Genomic DNA, 18,974 nt, shown 5'->3' with positions numbered 1-18,974 from the left:
AAGAAATGGAATTTGACCGTTCTGGCCTGTTGTCCTTTGTCAGCATGACCAACGAGCACCAGCCTATTCTGTTGTTAAGACCTCGAACACTCCCTTTACCGCCTCCAAACTAAGCGTCACAGACGAAGAGCTTCTTCAACACGAGGCATGGCAACCTTTGATTTGCAGAAGGCATCAAGAGATAAGGCCGGACGATGTGACATGGAAGGGACGCCAGCGGAACAAGCTTGCCCGAAGCTGACGGAGCATTTCGAGCATCTGCTGATCCTGCTCTGCGCCAAACTCTTGGGCAGTTGCAGCTGAGGTCTGCTCTTGATCAACCTGCTGTACCTCTGTCGCCTGCTCCATTGGTACGTCCCCTGCACCCCCTGCATTTCCTACTTCGTCCTGTGTCTGCTGTTCAGAGGGGCCATTCGCAGTGGTGGGCCGGCTGCGAGCTCGCTCTTCGATTCGCTCCCTCGTTTGCGCCCATAGCACACTCAGCTCGCTCTGCACCGCTGGTGGTACCGATACCATCTGTGCGTAGCGATGCCCAAATGCGCCGTGACGAAAAAGCAACATCCGCCACACATCCTGCCCCAGAAAACTTGGCGGCCACCCCCGGTCGTGTCCCATGGGCTGCGAGGTCGTGTTGCGGGCTCCGAGCAGTTGCTGCTGTTGCCATTGTGGACGCGGCGAGGATGCTGGGGGATCCTCGTCGTCCCAAATCTCTGGTCCACCCAGCGCAACACTGGGCGCCGGCCGCTCATCGCGACGCCTCGCTGGCTGTGACGGCCTTGAACCATTCAATAGCGGTGCTAGCATCGACGAGCCCTCGGAGCGTGAACTTGCCGCGTGGGGACCTCGACCACCAGGCCCTGCACCCAAAAAGGGTCGAACCGACGGACTGGCCCTGCCGGATGCATCCGACTCGTTGCGACCGCGCCGGACGCCCAGCTGATTCGAGAATACAATCGTTGGAGCACACAACTTTGACGCGGCATCTACGCATCTGCGTCTCAGCGCTTCGTGGCTCTCTACCGTCGGCTCGGACGGTGGTCTGTCCTCGAACGGTTTCTGAAGGCGCAGCAGCATGTCGCGGATGCGTTCCATCACCTGTGCGGCCACCTTGCGCTCTTGGCTGCTTCCGCCTGTTGTCCGGACAAAGTAGGAGAGCGAGTCGATGGCAACGAGCGATGTTCTTGGTGGCAGCGCCGTGGGTATCGCCTTCCTGAGCTGGCTTTCTGGCAATTCGTCTGTTGGTCGGAGTGAATGCAAGAGTGCGATGAGACTAGCTAGGCTGGTGACGCGGCTGATGTGAATGCCAGCAAGCACTGCTGCCACCAAACGACGAACCTCTTCTGGCATCGCGGACCGTTGCTGCGGCGGCGACGCGGGATGGGCTGAAGGGTCTAACAGCTTCTCTGCATCTATGCCGTCGTGTCTCGGCAGCTGGTCCCGCAACGATGTCCAGAGTGAAGTGACCGTAGACCAGACAGCGTCGGTGACCCTTTCCGGTGACAGTGCTCCTTCGCAGTCGATAAGTAAGACCTGATCTGCAGTAGCCACTTCGGCATCCCAGAAGTCTTCGGAAAAGAAGCACGAGTCGGTCGACGAGGATTCGTCTTGCTGACCTGGCTGATTACTGAATCCAACGGCCTGTTGCGGCACAGTAAGCGATTCTCGTGCTCGCCGTAACGAACGCAGCCTTTCCGTGACGGCGAATTGGAGGATCAAGCTAGACTTGCCGCTGCCCGGCGGACCGATTACTTCGAGGATGGATCCAGAAGGAAGGCCTCTGTCTGGGAGACCGAGATGCGGAGTATCAGCACGAGACACGTCGCGTAACGCTGATTGATTACAATGCTGATCGCCCGAGTTTGGGTCCAATCGAGCCTGTTCGCGCTCTACAACCTCTGCAATGCGGTCGAGATCCAGATCAAATGATCGAAAGCCAGTAAGGCACCAGCCCTGCCGTCTCGAAAGTATCTCGGTGGCGGGCGCAAGGGGACTGTGGTCGCGTGCTGCAGGCATACGCGGTGCTGGTGCTGGTTCTGGAGGCTGAGGAGGAATGGCCTGCAGCAATGCACGTTGCGGACCGTTTGAACGTGGAAATCGAGTCTTGGGAGGCGGACGCGGGGGTAAGAGCTGTTCAAAGTCTTGTATGCTGCGTTGTGGCATGGGTATCAAGAGGTCATGACGAGTGGTCGGGGATAAAGGCCGCTGCGAGCGTGACGGCGTGGGAGGTAAAGGTAGAGGACGCGAGATGCCCGAAAGTGGCTTGACGATCGGTAGAGATGAGGATGACCCTGGAGCAGTGGCGGTCGAGCTTGTATAGGAGTGATGAAGGATGCTCAAGCTTTGAGACAAAGGCGATGTTGCGGTCGCGCTTGCGGTAGAATCCGCATCGTGGTTGCTCAAGCGAACCCGTTTTGATTGTGGGGTGATCTGCTGACGGTAGGAAGGTGAAGGCGGTGGCGGTGGGTGACTGAGGCGCAAGCCGGAATTGTGCGATCTCGTGTGCCGCGATTCAGGTGTTGGTGACGTTTGATGGGAGGCATCCATGCGGGACGACGAGGACGTTGGGGTCGGTTGCAGTGCATATGAGGGGCCTGGCTGCGCGGCACTCAGCGATTGTGCTTGCGCGGGCTGCATCTGGGAAAGGAGACGCTGTGATTGGCCAGGTTGCGTGGGATCGAGTGTGCATTCATTTTGGTGTCCGTGCAGGTATACCTGCGAAGAGGTGGGTGGCATGAGTGGGAGTAAAAAGGGTGGAACTGTGATTGCCACCATGGATGAAGATGACGTTGGTAGGGATTGCCATGGCCCGGCAGCTCAGATGGGGAGCTCACGAAGAGGCGACCATGCAATAGTCTTCACTCGTCGTTGCCAGAAGAAGTGTTGTACTTGATGTGATGTCGACAAGGAAGGCTGTTGCGAGGGAGAGGAAGAAAGAGTTCGTAAGACAGCGAAACAGAGCCGTATGAAGCGCCACCAAATGCTGTCAGTCGAGTGGAGCTGAGCAAGCAAGGAAGAGAACAACACTTTCCGTGCGAGTCGATCCGACGCGTAAAGAGGCCAAAGGTGCGAGTACGCGCGCCTCGCTCTGGAAATCGGGTGATTTGCTGGCAGATTTCAACCTAACATGCTCGAATCACTTTCGAATCGACCCTCGATGATGCGCTTTGTCGAAAGCACAAACAACGGAGCAGAGAGTGTGGAGAAGCTTGAAGTTTTTTTTTCCTTAAAGTTTTTTTTGGGTGGTTTTTTTAGAAAAGATCCGCTTTGATTGGCAGGCGACGATGCTGGCGCCGAGCTGCGCTGTGCGTGACTGGGCCATACGACACGTCTCACACGCATCGCTGACACCGGCCAAAAAAAGCAATCCGTTCACATCATCGTCGCGCTTTTCATACCAAAGACGGTGGTACTCAGTTTGGACACACCCGACACGGCCAAGCAGTAGCAGGTTTGAACGCCATCCGGAACCAGCGCCACACACTCGCGCTCTCATTGCAGTACATACAGGCTCGGCTAGACTTTCTGTGGACAATTTGGACGCCGGGACGCACCACGCCAGCTACTCGTCGTCGGACTCATTCCGATACTCCTGATTCGACACTCGCGCCCTCCTTTCGTTGCCGCGACGGAGGACAGCTGGAACATTCCTTTCGCTCGCGTACCGATTGCTTGACAAGACTCATCACCACCGGGGAAGCAGGACAAGACCGTTTTCCGACGACATTTCGGACACGACCTGCCCCGACGGCATCGCTCGCCTCACCACACCTTCTCCGAGACGACGGGCACCAATCAGCAAAGCAAAGTGGCGGAGCGTGTCATTTGAAACCGCATACAACGCCTCAACAACTTCGTCGCCACCCTTTTTCATTTGCAAACAACCTGCATGAAACTCTAAGCGGGGGTTTCGCCCTGCACTCTCGACCACACCACAATTGGCGTATTCTTTCCACAACTCGCCATGGGGAGACCGCAACGTTCCGCCGTAGCGGGCCCTAGTCGACGCACCACAAGAGCCGCCTCCACCCTCAAGAACGAGCGCATCACTCGAAGTAGCAGATCCAAACACAGCTATGCTCTCGATGACCCGGAACAAGTCGAGCGTGACCTCAACGCACAGCTAAAACGCATGGGGCTCTATGCTGCCAACACAACTGGCGACGGCAACTGCCTCTTTCGCGCCCTCTCCGATCAGCTCTACGGCCACCCGAGTCGACATGCTCAGCTACGACAGGAGACGTGCGACCACCTAGCTGCACGCCCCGAAAAGTTTGCTGGCTTTGTCGACGACAAGCCTTTTGATCAGTACATCCGCCTGATGCGCGAGAATGGCACGTACGGAGGACACCTGGAGCTGCACGCCTTTGCACAGATGATGCAGAAGCAAATTAAGATTGTCCAGCCTGGGCTCGTCTATGTTGTCGAGGGGGTGGATGACACGCCCGAAGCGAGGAGAAGAAGAGAGGAAAAGGAGCAGGAGCGGTTGCGTACACAGAACAGCATCCAAGCAGGCACCGAGAGCGCACCGCTCACAGAACGGCAACGGCGAAGGCAAAAGAGGGAAGACGGCAAGCGCGACAAGACGGCGTCCACGGAGGATGCATCGACGTCGGCGGCTTCCTCGTCGAGACCAGCAGCATCCAAGGAATCAGCAGAAAGCAGCCAAGCATCGACCTCGTCGACACCAGCCCCTTCCCAGGAAGACGCCACCGCCGCTTCTGATACATCTCCACAACTCGCAGAAGCATATGGACCGCTATACATTGCCTACCATAATTGGGAACACTACAGCTCGATCCGAAATCTTGATGGACCGCACTCGGGACTCCCACGCATCAAGGAGCAAAACATCGCATCTGCCGCCGCAGCTGCTGCAGCCAATGCGGGCAGCGAAGCTTCTGCCGAAGATGCGTCGAAAAGGACAGAGCCAACCACGGAGGAGAAGATGGTCATGCAGAGTATCTCGCGAGTGCACGACCTCGACGAAGTTCGACGACTACTTGACGAGAATCACAACGATTGGGCACACGTGGTTGAGTTGATACTGGAAAAGGACGCCATCATCGACGAAGAGGAAGTGGGAGCCGAGCTGCAAGCTGTCCCTTCATCGGCTGGCGGTGATCGAGCAGCGAACGCACCAGATCGTCTGACCGTGCCTCCTCCACCACATCTACCGGATCACATGCGTCACTGGCGTGCCACCTCGCCTTCCTCTGTCGACACTTCAGCTACACACAGCAGCGGAGAAGGCGATTCCCCCTCCACCACCGCTACCACCGACGATGGCGGCGACACCACCGCCTGCGCTTCACCTGACACGTCGAGTCTCTCGCGCGGCAGCACGCCGGGCGTCGAGAGGCTCAGCAGCAAGCGTGCCGCCTCCTCGGACGCCATGACCATGAGCATGATTCGCAGCCCGAAACGACGATCGCAGAGCCGCTCGCCCGAGTTGCATCCTGCAACAGCAGCAGCAGAGTCTCAGGCTGGGGAGGCAGAGGCGGCAGCGGAGGCGGACGCGGCTTCCGCGGATGCTGACGCCAAGTCGCAGGACGGTCAGGCTGTCTATGAGATCATCAAGCGTGGACGCGGTCGGCCGCGCAAGGACGGGCTTCCGAACAAGTCGAGCATTGCGGTCAAGCGGCGTGTGCCCACTGCAAGAGAGAAGCGCGATGCTGCTCAGGTGCGCAAACGTGAACGTCAACTTGAAAAGGTTGGACGTACACGCGCTGCAAGCAAGGCGGATGCAGACGAGAAGGCGGCGACGGCGACGGCGGCAGTAGCTGCTGCTGCCAACAATCGGCCTTCCCCTGCAGAGGTTTGCGGCTTCCGCGAGCTTAAAATATAAGTTCCTCTGCAGCTCTCGACTCTCGTCTCTGTTCCAATTGTTGGATCTTTCACACTCATGCTCCATTTGTTCGCATCGTCAGCCATGTCCCTCAGCATTGTCCTCCATTCATCGCATTTCATTATCATATCTACCGACATTGAGTCACCAGCAGCCAGAGGTCGTGAAAGGGAGACTCTTGCATTCGTACAGGCGAGAGTAGGCTGGTTGTCATAATTGCCCGAGTTCCGAAGCTTGAACCTTTTCTTGAGTGGGACCGTGCGGAAGACACTCTTCTCTCAGCACCCTCATCTTCCTTCACAAAGCAGCACATTCTCTAGCGGCTCTCTCGCTGAATTTAGAACGCTTGGCGATAGCGACAACGACGACGATGACACAAACCGCGTCAGCATCAGAGCTGGCCACGCTCACCCTCGATCACATCTTGACAGATCTCGAGGGGCTGTCGTCTTCAAACGCACTTTTCACCCTCGCCCAGACCTCGGCGCAACCGAGCCGATCGCGCACCAGCGTAGAGGTCTTGCAGAGCTTCGAAAGCGGTAGCGCGCCGTCGAGCCGGAAGGCGTACGTGGAGCTGTCGCATCAGCTGTCGGCGAGCTATAGGACAGCACAGCGGTTGAATGACGAACGCGTGACGGCGGCGCAGGTGGGGCTGGTGTTGCCGTCGGAGCGCAAGAGTCGCGCTTCGGCGGCGTCGGCATCACAGAGGGGTGGTGGCAGAGATGGATCGTGGCGGAGTGGGGAGGAAGAGACGTCGACGAGGACGGATCTGCTGCATGCCAAAGTGGCCGATCTGCAGGCTCGGGTCGATGCATGGGATCGGGCGTTGCAGCAGGCGGTGCAGCTGGTTGATGGTACACCACCACCTCACGGCGCCGCGCAAGGTGCGGCAGAGATGAAGGCAGACAAGATCGCTTCAGCTTCTCTTGGATCGGGGGTAGCTCAGGACCACGACGAACAGATAGCAGAGAGCGCACCCGTCTCTGCTCTCGAGTCAACGCTGTCGACGGGCCAGCAACGCGAAGAGCACATTGAAGTGTCAAGCACCGCCCCACCCGCCACTGCGGTCGCCGCGACATCCGCAACAGAAGATGTCTTCGAAGACGACGATCCATGGAGCGACCTCACCTAGCCACTTGCTTGCGCTCTAAGTTATATCACACAGTCGCATTGCATCGTCCGTCTGAAAAGGACTCGGCAGCGTGAATCGCCGAGCAGGGAAGCCTTTTGAGCTCGTGCATGTGGCGCACAGAAGAATCCAAGGTACAGAGAAGCAAGGGGGTATGAGCTTATCCATCGCCATGAGCGTAAGCAGCAGCCGGGAAGAAACATGGATGGAGGACGAGCGGCAGGTTGGGCTCTTGTGTTTGGGGCAATAGCATAAAAGTCACACGCTCGTATTGGGGTCGTGAGATCCGTGTGGGTCCAGCGGCAAGCTAAGCGTCTGTGCAAAACCCGGATTCCCAATCCGGACGTGAGCAGCATGCAGCATCGTGTTATCGCAAGCCCCCCATGTGGACTGCTTATCCACATAACAACATCACGCCGTACATCGTGAGCGAGGGAGAGAGAGAGAGAGCTTTTTTGGCACCGAACGCAGCGCATGCTGCAAGGGGCTGGTTGGCGGGAGCGAGGTTGGTGGCGGAGAGGTAAAGTCCACTAGATTGCGCGCCACTTTTTTCTTCTTTTGGTGTTGCTTCAACGGCAGCGAAGAAGCGATGGTACCATGCACGTTGAGATCGGGTATGGCTATAGCGGGTGGGACGAAGGGTGTGCTTCATATGCTGCTTGCTGAACCCCATCCCCAAAGGCGGTCGGTCGGTGGCTGGTCGCTTGGAGCTGTGCTCGGCAGATGAGTGCTAAGCGAGGTTCGGAGTGCGCCACTTTTATTGTTCTTTTTGGGGCCAACAGCTGCTTCGAACGGCGGGTCCTATTAAGCATGCTAAGATGCGATAAAGCGTAATTATGGGTAAGGCTTCTGTCTATGAGGTTGATACTGTATGGAGTTGTAGCAATAGGTCGTGTAAACGACCGACCGCTTTAGGCGAGCAGCAGCCGCGGTTCTTGGGGGCAGGAAGGCAGTATCTCAGACGCCAGAAACACAACAGTCTCTTGCACATTACGCACGCCGTGTTTCGCCCTCGGTCTCTATCTCTCACACACACCCACAAACGTACCACCTGACACAGCATCAAAGCTGAGCTCTACTATGGAGCGGTCGTATCGCCGTATCGATGCGAGCAGAGGTACCCGTGGACCCATGGCACGCGCGGCATTTGGGCGTCTTTCCTTTTTCATGCCACATCACCTCTCTGCGCCAGTTAGCCGAGAGAGAGGCTGTTTCGCTATCTTTCGGTGGCGACCTCGAAAGCGAGCCCAATCTAACCCACTCCGCCTCGCCAACTGCTACCGAAAAGGGTGCATCCTCTCGAGAGCTGCATCCTCTTAGGGTTAGGCTGGAAGCTTGTGTTCTAGCGCAGAAGCGAAAACTGAGGCATGAGTAGGTCCCACGCGGAGAAAACGGAGCTGGAAGGGACCGCATTTCCCTTTTTTTGGTTCAGCGGAGTCTGGAGTATGCGATGCGATGCGAAGTGTGCTTCGACTTCACATCATCTGCAGCAGCAGCAGGCTGCAGCACAATGGAGCGAACGACAGCTCAAAGTGGAGCTCAAGCTACTGTAGCTGCTCTTCTGGGCGTGGCGAACTGTCGCTTGCTCGTGTCGTTTTCGAAGGGGATGGGTTTGGGGTCTATGGTTGTGGGATGGAGATCACGCTGTGCATGTGTTTGACTCCGCACTATTGTGTCGGTAATCCGATCCAGCGCCTAGGTCGCAACCCAACCACCGCCGCCACAATGGAGACAGCCAGAGGAGACAGCCAAAGGCGCGTCTTGAAGGTCAGCAGCGAGCTCCGACGACAAGACACCCCCACCTGACTCACGAGCTGTTGTTAGCTTACTCCGCCGGAATTCGATCTTTTGCATGGGCAGTCCCAGCTTTGACGTTTCCGTTTGGACCTGTTTGTCTGTGGTGGCGGGGTGCGAATTCGAGCAAACAGCGATACATATTAGTTCCGCTATCCGAGAGCTCGGTTTCGGGATGAGGTTGATGACAACAACAACAGCTTCGCTGGCTGCTCGAGGTCTCACTCCGCGCTCATTCCACAGTGCGTCTCGGCCTGGGACATTACTGTGGCGGTGGCAACAAACGAAAGTGGTAGTGCTGGGGGTGGCGACACGGGTGTGGGTGTGTGTGTTTCGGGAAGCCGAAAGCATCGAGACGTGCAGTGCGGTGCAGTGCCGTGAAGTGCAGCGGAGTGCAAGCCGGATTCTTGGTCCTTGGCTTCGGCCGGATAGGTGCTCAGAGTAGATGTGTGCGGTGCCACTCTGCAGCGGGATAAACCCGTTAGCCTGCAGACACACGGGAAAGGGAAAGGGCGGGAATTGACAGCGAGCAAATAACGGTGTTGGGTATGGCTGCAATCTGCCCGCGTACTTGGTGCATTTGATGCAGGGTCTGCTGCTGCAGCGCAAGCACACACGGGCGGTGCTGGCCAAACTGTACCCAGCGCACTGGTCACTCTATGCCAGTCTCCCGTGTGAATGGTTTGCCCCAGGATCTTGCCGCCTCAGCAAGCAGACGACGGGGTAACACGCTCCAGTCAACCCACAGTTCTTCCTTCCGGAACATCACTTTGCTGCCGTCGGAGCTCTTCCACCGTCATCGAATTGTCAATTTCTTGTCGGAGTCGCGGCTGCAAAAAAAAAACCCCTTGGCAGTAAACAATAAAGGTGCAGGAAAAAAAGACGCCTTCAAAGGGTTCCGTCGGACCTGCCGAAACTGCAGAGAGGGACCCTTGATCCTTTTCAAATTGCAACGGAAACGATCAACGCCCCACGCTCTCTCTGAAAACTCGTCTTTAATTGCTCCAAGCCACTTGCCGTTGCCGACGACGAGCTGCCGTCAAAATGACACGCCTCTTACTCTGTCACCCAGAAACTCTCACCTTCCTCCGCATACCCGTCCAGCTAGGCTCGACTGCCCCTCGATGCCCCAGAACAACACACTTTCGCATTTTGTGCACAAGAGAGAGAGAGGGAGACAGAGAATGAATTGCTGCAAGATGGAAACAGTGCGGAATGCTGAGTTCGAGACAAAACAAATACATAGGACACAAAAGAGAGAGTGTGAGAGAGAGAGAGAGAGAGAGAGAGAGAGAAAGAGAGAAACAGGTATCGAAACGAACTGGTTGACTGATGTGGATCTATAGAGAGAGGGAATCCTTTTGGTATCATATGGGTACAGTGCAAGGGGTTGATGGGAATCTATGGGTGTCGAGTGTAACGTGCGGCATCAGCTACATACTGCTGAGCAGCTGCGAGTGAGGCATGGCTACGGTACGACGGAATGGCACCGCGAGTGCTTGACTGATGTCTCGCCTGCGCATGCTCATAGCGCCTGCTTGGCACACTGGCAAACTGGCGCTGATCACCTTCACGCGCCCAGCCAGCCAGAGAAGCCTGCGCATCTTGGTGTTTGGCAGCAGCAGCAGCAGCGGCCGCAGCGGCGGCCGTGGCAGGATGAGCTAGCCCAGCAAGCGCATCCGCCTCCGCGCCCACGTCCACGTCCTGCTCCCAACGGCTCTGCAGCCAGCGGGCAGGCAGACCTCGCGTCGATGTCTTGCCGACGATGGCGCCGATCGTGTCTGCGCCGTAGTCACCACATCCAGTGTTGGGGTGGGCACGCTTGCTGGCCCGTGTCGGTGAAAAGTCGACGCCGTTCCTAGTGATGATGGTCTCTTCGACGCTGTGAGCCACAAATTGAGGTGTAGGTGGCAAGCCCGTGTAGGATGCCGAACTGCGTCGCGACTCGCCGCTGCCGCTGCGACTCGAGCAGTCGTCCGAACAGCCTTCGCGCTCGTCCATCCAGGTCGAGCTGTGCATGGAACGAATGGGAGACACTACAGCCGCAGCCGCAGCCGCAGCCGCAGGGATGTCGACACCGAGGCATGGTCTCTGAGGTGCGTGAACATCGCTCATGCTCGTGTGGTTCGAGACGTCACGGTGTTCCAGTCGGCCGTCGGCGGGCCTCGCGATAGGATGGCGTGACCAGTCGACATTGTCCGACGAATGACCCTCAATCAAGCCGTCAGGAGCATCGGATGGCGAGAACGAACCGTCGCCCTCGCAACTGCTGCTGTCGAGCTCCGAGTCCGAGTAGGTGTCGTACGGAGCTGCGTCCGTGATGGCGTCGGCGTCGGTATCGGTATGCGAGACGTAGCGAGTGTGGTCGTCGGCGTACACGATGGGGTGCGCAGTCTGATCGAGAGTAGCAACCTGAGGCTGGTAGCGAGCCCGGCCACACTCGGGTTTGTGCGCAGCATCGACGTGGCGAACAACCTCGGCGGGGGCGGCATTGGTAGGGAGGTAGGCTTGAGCATGGGTAGCACGTGCGGCCTCGAGGGCGGTCTGCTGCTTGCGCTGCTGCTCGCGGTAGGCGACAGCGGCGGCCTGCTTCTCGGCCTGGCGGGCAGCGTGCGCTTCTGCTGCGGCCTGGCGGGCCATCTGCTGGCGAGCCTTGATCTCGGCGGAGGTGGCGGTGAGTCTGTCGACGCTGCGGACCATTCTCCTGAGATCGGCGATAGAGCAACGAGCCTCGGCGCGGAAGGTGAAGACGCTCTTGAGGATGGTGTTGACTTCCTCGGAAATGGGCAGGATCTCTTTGAGAAAGTCGGGGTTGCGCAGGTACTCGCGGAAGGTGTCGTCGGCAGGGCACGCCTGCTTCCACGGGTTGCGACCGCAGATGAGGTTGACGAGGATGACGCCGAGCGACCAGACATCGTTGGCGGCGGTGCTGTAGCTGGTGAGACGGCGGGTGATGCCACCTTGGCACTCGGGGCCCATGTAGAAGGTGCTGCCGCATCCAAAGTCGGAGCTGGTCTTGTCACCCGTCGCGAGGCCAAAGTCGGCGAGCACCACCTTGGCGCCTCCACGCAGGCAGAGAATGTTCTCGGGTTTGAGATCGCGGTGGTAGATGCCCATCTGGTGGCAGAAGTCGACGGCGTCGAGGATTTGATCAAAGACGTCGCGGATGAGTGCGTCCATCTGGAGACGATCCTGAGTGAAAGCAACGTCGATGCCTTGCTCCTCGGCGACACGTGAGGACGAGGCGGGCAACATGTAGCGTTGGTTTTCTGTGATCATGCTAAAGAGGTCGCCGTCGGGGCAGTAGTCGAGGACGACGTAGACGCAAGGGTCTTGTGGGTCGTCGATGACGCGGTGAAGTGTGACGACGTTGGGGTGGCTGGACGCCATGGTGTGGAGCATGATCTCGCGACGCTGGAAGGCACGCTGACGGGCGTCGAGGGCTACCTTGTTGAGGCACTTGACTGCATAGTAGCCGGAAGTGTGGCCCTGTTTGGCGGCGGCGAGTGAGGCGGAAGCTTCGTGGGAAGAGGTGGAGGCGTAGGCGCCCTGGTGGTGGTGCAAGTCACGGGCGAGGTAGACGACGCCGTAGGCACCGAGGCCGAGCACTTGAACGAGCTCCAAGCGGCCGTCGGCGATGCGATGGCCGAGGAGGTTCTTGTGCTGCTGGTTGGCGCTTGCTGACGACATGATGGGCTAGCAGAGACTGATGCCAGAGCAGACAAGCAGAGAGAGGTTGGCCGCGTGAGCTGCTGAGAAGCAACGGCTGAGAAGAGCAGCCAGCGGCAACGAGGCGAGGCGAGGCGAGGCGAGCGAAGAAGGGTGTGCGCCTTGGAGTGAGTGGGAAGCGAGTCCTACTGGCTCATGGAACAAGGATGGTGAGCAGAAGGAGCTGGGAGAATGGATAGCGATCGATGGATGGAACAGACGCAGAGAAAGCAAGAGCTGGCTTGGTCGAGCTGGCGATCAAACGTCGGTGGGTTGGCGGCAAGCGAATGTGGTGAATGCGAACGACGAGGTGCAACCGAGTATGAGGTTGTTGAGGCGTCGACGTCGAAACAACGATGGTGGTGGATAAGAGAAAAGCTGATGGTGGAGAAGTGATACGAACGAGAAAAGAGGAGAAGGATATGATGGTGCAGACGCTACGAGTAGGGATGGTTATGATGGATACAGAGGGAGGCTCGCGACACCGAAGGGGACGTTCAGGAGTAGGTGGGAGGGCGGAGAGCCAGAGAGGGAGAGGGAACTCGATGTCAGCCTGCTGCACACCCAGCTCGACACAGCCAGACGAAGGGTTATTGGCGAGGCAAGGAGACAGGAGAGAGGGCGGAGGACAGCTCTGCGAATCGACGCCGAAAGAGGCAAGAGCGGACAGACGTCAAAAGAGGCTGTCAGCCAAGTGCGGCAACGCAAGCAATGCGGGCACCAGCGCAGTCAACGCTTCACTCAGCCCGGATGCAGAGGCAGAAGACCCAGGCATGCGGCGGCAGATTGCGAGGGGGCTGGCTCAGTCAGTCATTCAGTCACACCCAGTCATCCATCCAAAACGACGCTCGAGATCGGAGATTTGGGGAGCAAAAAATAGAAAGAAAAAATAACAACTTGTGGCTTCAGAGGACGGGAACGAATGTGCGCGAGCGAGAGAGGGGAAGGGGGAAAGACGAGGGTCAAGTTCCGAGGCACATCGTCTGTGACAAACTTGACCATCGCAGGGAGGCAGGCATGAATTGAAATCGGTCGTCTCCAGGAACAGGCGCATCGCCGCTGAGGATGAGTGTGTGGGAAAAATAATTTATGTGTGGGAGAGAGGAATGAATGACGACAGTTCAAGTGCTGCGTGATTGCGGTGGACAAAACCCAGGCTTCCCCCAACGATTTTAACGAATAAAACTATTTCCATTGAAAGTGCAGAAAAGGGTGATCCGGATGAAGAAGGTGACTTCCATCTGCTTCGCTCGCCGCCTTCCACGCAATCAATCTTGGCATCGGCGCGCCTGTGATTAATCTTCAAGACAGTTCCCACAACAGAAGGGGCGTGGCATTCGTGAGGCGTCCTGGTTCACTGCAACGGCAGCTGTAAGGCAAGGCCACGGCAAGAACGGCAGCATTGGCAGCGAACGAGATGGGCTTGAGCCATGCACACAAACTCAGTTCGCCAGCCTGCCGACTTAGCTGAAGCGCGACAAATGTTCCACCGCCTCTTCCGCGCTCATCGAGCAGCTGCGGCGATCCTCATTACCGGTCACCGTCTCCTTGGTTTGCCCTCCTCACAGTTGCGTAGATTGAGCAGCCTGGCGATCCTCGAGAAAAGAAAGAAAGAAAGAAAGAAAGAAAGAAAGAGAGAGTGTGTGTGAGTGAGTGAGTGAGTGAGTGAGTGAGTGAGTGAGTGAGTGAGTGAGTGAGTGAGGTGGTGAGGAGCACCGCAGGCAACGAGAACGAAACGAAGATCATCGCGAAGCTTCTGGCACGAACCTTTTGGACAAACAATGACAAATAAAGCCACACGCGCGCACACACATAGGCAGTCACCAAGCCACTTGAAATTCCGAAATTTCGCTCCCGCGCGCCTAAATGCGGGAATCGCGAGGCTCGACGTGATCCCACTCGCCTGTCCTTTTCGTTCGTCGTCGAGGACAACCTTTGCCATCCCCATCCGCCGTCGTCGCCAAGAGTGTCTCGCCGTCGTCGTCTTCGTCGTCATCTTCGAGTCAACATTCCGTGGGACGGATCATGCTGCTTCGCTTACGCCTGTCAGTTCTGTCAGGATCGTCGATGATCTCGCACCCGTCCCGTGCTCCACGCATCGCACTGCAATGCTGCATCGCTGCATCTATGTGCAGCAGTCAGGCTCATCCCGCATAAGCGCTTTTGCTTACCTGGCCGTGCGCATTCTCCGTTGGGGTCATGCGCATCGCCGACCATGCAAGCCGTTTCTTACGCTGCAAGTTGGCCGTGACACCAAGTGAGCTCAGACACCCCTGCATTCGAACCAGCCATGGAGGAACGAAACGCCCCCCTCCCGCTCCCCCCCAAACGCCGAGCTAGATTCTGCAGCCGCCCGCAGCTGCTCGAAACAAGGCGCTTGGCTGAGCAGAGAGCACCCTCGGTCTCGCGTATCATTGTGCATGCATTCAAAATTCACCCACGAGAGCGGCGCTAATCGAATCAAAGGGATTTTTAGAGCGGCGCAGTTTGAAAATCTTTCTCTTTGCTGCCCGCCCGTTTCCATTGATTGTAAATAATATGAGCCCCCGGATCGCCCCTGCCGTTGCTTATGCTTCGAAAGCAGACGGAGTTCCACAGCATTGCTTTCGCCGCTGCAAAGCTGAGGACCCCTTTGGGTGCCGCGCGCGCATGCTGTATCTCGAAAGTCAGTGAGACCAACTCCGCCAACGCGGGCCTTCAAATTATAGTGACAGAACAGACAGCTTCAATGGAAGCAAAAGGTCGGTTTCCAATTCGGTCGGTGCTGTGGGTCCAAGTAAAGGCAATGCGCCACGAGCAAGGAGCTCTCTTCCCTCAGCAACTGGCACGTCGATCCCAAGAGTTGGCGCCGGGGAGGTGACGTGGATAGCTCGGTCATGGAGACTCCTTCTTTCGTTGTTCCTACAAGAACTCCGTATGATCGGCAGGAGCAGTTTGGTCATTCGCAGAAAGCCACAATAGCACAGCGCATGCTCTAAAAAAAGGAACCACCTTCCTTGATCGCGTCCAGGATACCCAGTCCCCATTTTTTTTCTTTTTTTCTAAGGCGCAAGTCGGGGGGTCGCTGCTGCTAAGCGAGGTTGAATTTTTTGGGTACTGATCTGCCCAGACGATCGGGAGACGACCAACCTCATGCCGCGTGCCCACGGTGGTACATTATCGTCACCACTTGCTATGCCGGCCCGACGAAATGCAAGATTGCGCATTAGCACCTTGTTTCTTGCGTTGCCATGCACACCGCTCGTCAACGCGCTGTCCGTTCCAACTGATGACACGGTGAAGAGCAACCGATGCTCCTTGCTCCAAACCATCTGCTGCATGGCGTGGAAAAGGAACAGAGAGGCGGGCATGAATCTGCTACAGTCGAGTTTCCCAGACACCCAGCAAGTAGCGGCCATCGGCTAGATCGCGAGCAGCGTCCGCGATCCATGCGGGAGCGTTGCAAAGAGGAGGCTAAGCTACCGAGTAGCCCCCTTCTTGTGGGTGTCGCGAGCGTTCGCTTTACGCCATGGTCGTGATTGGGGGGCTGCAGGTCCGATCAACATTCCATCGCAGCGCCCACTAGGCGAGACACCAAGTACGCGACGGGAGCGTGATCCTTTCCCAAGAGCCAAGGGAGCTCCGAGCTGTAGAACAGGAGGCAAGGCAAAACGGATCATGGATTTTTGAAATGTTTGAAACTTAGCGAGTAACGGCACGCGGCCCGTGTGCACGTTGAGGCGTCGCTAACAGGCACTAGTTCAGTGTGGTAGTCGCGTTAATGAGGATCGCGACTTTTTTGGGTTCCGATCGCAGCAGATTCGGCCACCGACAGTCTGCGAGTGGTGGGTGATTTGATCGCTACAAAGAAAGGGCTTTGGCCGGTATCGACCACGAGCTCAGCTCAGTCGCTGCTACCACCATTCGCCGGCAGAACCACCGCCGAATCAATCTATTGATCCCTTTCTACATTCCACTCCGCCGAGCACTTGTGACGCTGCCGCCAAATCTGCTTGCACTCTCTCCCCCTCCTTCTCTCTCTTACCTCTCTCTCTCTCTCTCTCGTTATTCAGCTCGTCGGCTAATGACTTACTGGGCGTCTGAAAGAGCGGCGGTCAAATCGGTTCCATGTGTTGATTGCTTGATTGGGTAACAGCGATGAGTTGTGCGTCCCCGAAGGCACTCTGCGCAAATGCTGGCGGGTGCATCAAAAAATATGAACCAGGAATCGGGTTCCAGCGTGTCGGACAGATATCAACTCAGCACGGCACACCTCTCTGAGAACAAAGAGCAGCTTCCACATGTGGTTGATGAGATTGGTCGGGCGAGCCCCTTGCATCTCTAGGACGGTACACTCGGTCTCACCGACACACACTGCCTAGGCGCTGAGGACTCTTGGCAGAGACCCTCAGTGCCGTTGCTTCGATGCCGGCATGTGCGCTTCGCATTCGCTTACGCGGTGCCAGGCGCCACTTTTTTCGCAGGCGCTCAAGCCCATCGCCGATGCCTGCAACATGATTTTCTCCTTAGCTCGAAAGAATTCGGAACCCTTTTGATGCATGCAGGCAACGGTTGGGTTGCGATGGTAGAGTGGAAAGAGCAAGCACCCATGTTGTTGGCGGCTGCCGGCAAGAATGGGGGGCAGCGCTCCGGTAGAAGCACGCCGAGATCGAGAGCATTGCATTCGGGACCCACACGCTCGGACACGCCGGAACTTGCTCGCATGGATGCTCTCAACGGGCTTTCGATCGTCGAGTGTGTTCCTTAGTGCGAGGTGCCGGCCCGCAGCCAATGATTCCAGCGACCATCTACCGTAAAGCCCCACGCGCGCCTTGACGCACTCTTCCAGAGGTACAGCAACACTCCGTCGCGGCCATGCGGGGGTTTCCGATCCACGGAAGCCAGTCAGATCGAAGCCCTTTGACCATGCCGACTGCGAGACCCCAACGACCATCCATTCCAGGCTAGCCCCCGTCGTCGATGGCGGTGGTGCCAAAGATGCATCCCTTTTTTGGGAGCGAACAATGCGCTTCGATGGTGGCGCGCCCCCTTCATGCCCGCATAGGCGTGGGACCTTCGATGGTCACGGTTACGATGTGGTGGTAATTCGCAGTCCGACATCGACGGAAACCCCTTACATACTCTGGTCGCATCGGTGACCACCACGAGGAAATTGCGGGTTCAACATCTCGCCCAAGCGTTAATTTCCTCTCCAGAGTACTTACTGGCCCTGACCAGTCCGAGCATGCGCGGTGTACCACGTCGATCGGCCGGGCTAGCCGAGCAAAGAAGGGGTCGTCCGCGTAATTGGCGGTCGAGTTTCCAGAAGCTTGGTTTCTTTTTTGCTGTCCAGTATGTTAGAGCACCACTTATTGCATATGGGAGAGTTTCGCGTTGCAGTTGTTTGTTAGAGTGGTGTGCTCAACAATTTCAACCAGGGAGCAAAATCTTTGAACTTGCGCTTTTTGCACCTCCTCTTCTCGCCTTCCAATCACGCTTTGCGCTCTGTCTGCAGTCCGCTCGGTGCCGCTGTCATTGTTCTCACGATGCTCTTGTCCGGCTGACGATGCAAAGCACGGCATTGTCGGTGTGACAGGCTTGCCGTGAAGTGTCCAATTATCTGGATGCGGCTGTGCTTGCTGCAGGTACGGCCCGTGATGCGCCTCTAAACGCCGAGACAGAGAGCGCGGTTGCGGTTGCGGATGTCGGAATGTTGCAAGTCGCTGCGGCTTGTTCAACGTTCACACGGAAGCTCAGCGGTTCGGGTTGGCAGGAAACATCTCGGTCGTTGGTCGAGGCCCCGCGCGGCATCCACAAGTCCGCTTTCGATCCCGCTCTCGGTTGGAACGGCCGCCGTCGCAAAGCACAACCGGCTGTCAGCTAGGTTTTAGCGAGATAAAAGCTACGTCTCGCTTTTGGTACAAGTGGTGTGGTTCGGCCTGGCCTCAGGTCGTGGGGAGAGCAAAGCCAAAAACTGTTTTGTTGACAGGACAAAGCAAACAAAACCCGACTTGGGCGGCGGGGTTGGGCGGACTCCTTGCATAAACTGGCTCGACGTGGCGCGCGCCCACGGACGTATGGGAAGATCGAGAGCTCTTCAGTCCCCGCTGTGCTGCCACCAAGACCTGGCTTGCCTTTTCTCCGAAATTGACATTACACGACAAGCCACTCACAAACAGCGCGGTCCAGACCTCGTCCTGCCGCTGTACAGTACATGGGCGCTTCGGAAACGGCAATCCACCATCGTCCTTGCATGCCTCTTGCAGCTTCAAATGCAACAATCACAGCAGACGAGCAAGTGCAAGATGCCTGCTTGCCCCGCTGTTACCGGATGACAGCGGATGCATGCAAGAGCAGCTTCCCGAAACCAGAAAAGGGCCAGGCCGCCCCTGCTCACACCATAGCCCGGGAGCCCTCTCGCTAGCCGTCCCGCACTGCATTCGCACTTGTCGATGTGCAACAACCGTATCTCACTCCGCTCGCCCGTTTCTCAGCCACTTCTAACTCCCAGAATTGGGT

At 57.3% G+C, this 18,974-nt stretch overlaps 4 protein-coding genes across 4 annotated transcripts; 2 read left to right on the top strand and 2 right to left on the bottom strand.

The window, feature by feature from the left end:
* Nucleotides 1–174: 174 nt before the first annotated feature.
* Nucleotides 175–2,634, bottom strand: EX895_004877 (uncharacterized protein; the record flags this gene model as incomplete). The annotated part of the gene is made up of 1 exon (XM_029885471.1): nucleotides 175–2,634. The coding sequence occupies one exon, from the start codon at nucleotides 2,632–2,634 to the stop codon at nucleotides 175–177; it is 2,460 nt and encodes an 819-aa protein (XP_029738037.1).
* A 1,327-nt stretch (nucleotides 2,635–3,961) lies between these two features.
* On the top strand, nucleotides 3,962–5,845 carry EX895_004876 (uncharacterized protein; the record flags this gene model as incomplete). The annotated part of the gene is made up of 1 exon (XM_029885470.1): nucleotides 3,962–5,845. One exon carries the CDS (start codon nucleotides 3,962–3,964, stop codon nucleotides 5,843–5,845), a length of 1,884 nt encoding a protein of 627 aa, XP_029738036.1.
* Nucleotides 5,846–6,215: 370 nt separating this feature from the next.
* Nucleotides 6,216–6,977, top strand: EX895_004875 (uncharacterized protein; the record flags this gene model as incomplete). Its single annotated transcript, XM_029885469.1, has 1 exon — nucleotides 6,216–6,977. One exon carries the CDS (start codon nucleotides 6,216–6,218, stop codon nucleotides 6,975–6,977), a length of 762 nt encoding a protein of 253 aa, XP_029738035.1.
* Nucleotides 6,978–10,169: 3,192 nt separating this feature from the next.
* On the bottom strand, nucleotides 10,170–12,458 carry EX895_004874 (uncharacterized protein; the record flags this gene model as incomplete). Its single annotated transcript, XM_029885468.1, has 1 exon — nucleotides 10,170–12,458. The coding sequence occupies one exon, from the start codon at nucleotides 12,456–12,458 to the stop codon at nucleotides 10,170–10,172; it is 2,289 nt and encodes a 762-aa protein (XP_029738034.1).
* Between the last annotated feature and the right edge of the window lie 6,516 nt (nucleotides 12,459–18,974).

The sequence above is a fragment of the Sporisorium graminicola genome, chromosome SGRAM_5 (assembly GCF_005498985.1).
Source record: "Sporisorium graminicola strain CBS 10092 chromosome SGRAM_5, whole genome shotgun sequence".
Classification (NCBI taxonomy): domain Eukaryota; kingdom Fungi; phylum Basidiomycota; class Ustilaginomycetes; order Ustilaginales; family Ustilaginaceae; genus Sporisorium; species Sporisorium graminicola.
Note: the sequence above shows the minus strand (reverse complement) of the source record. Positions and strands in the feature narration are given on the sequence as shown.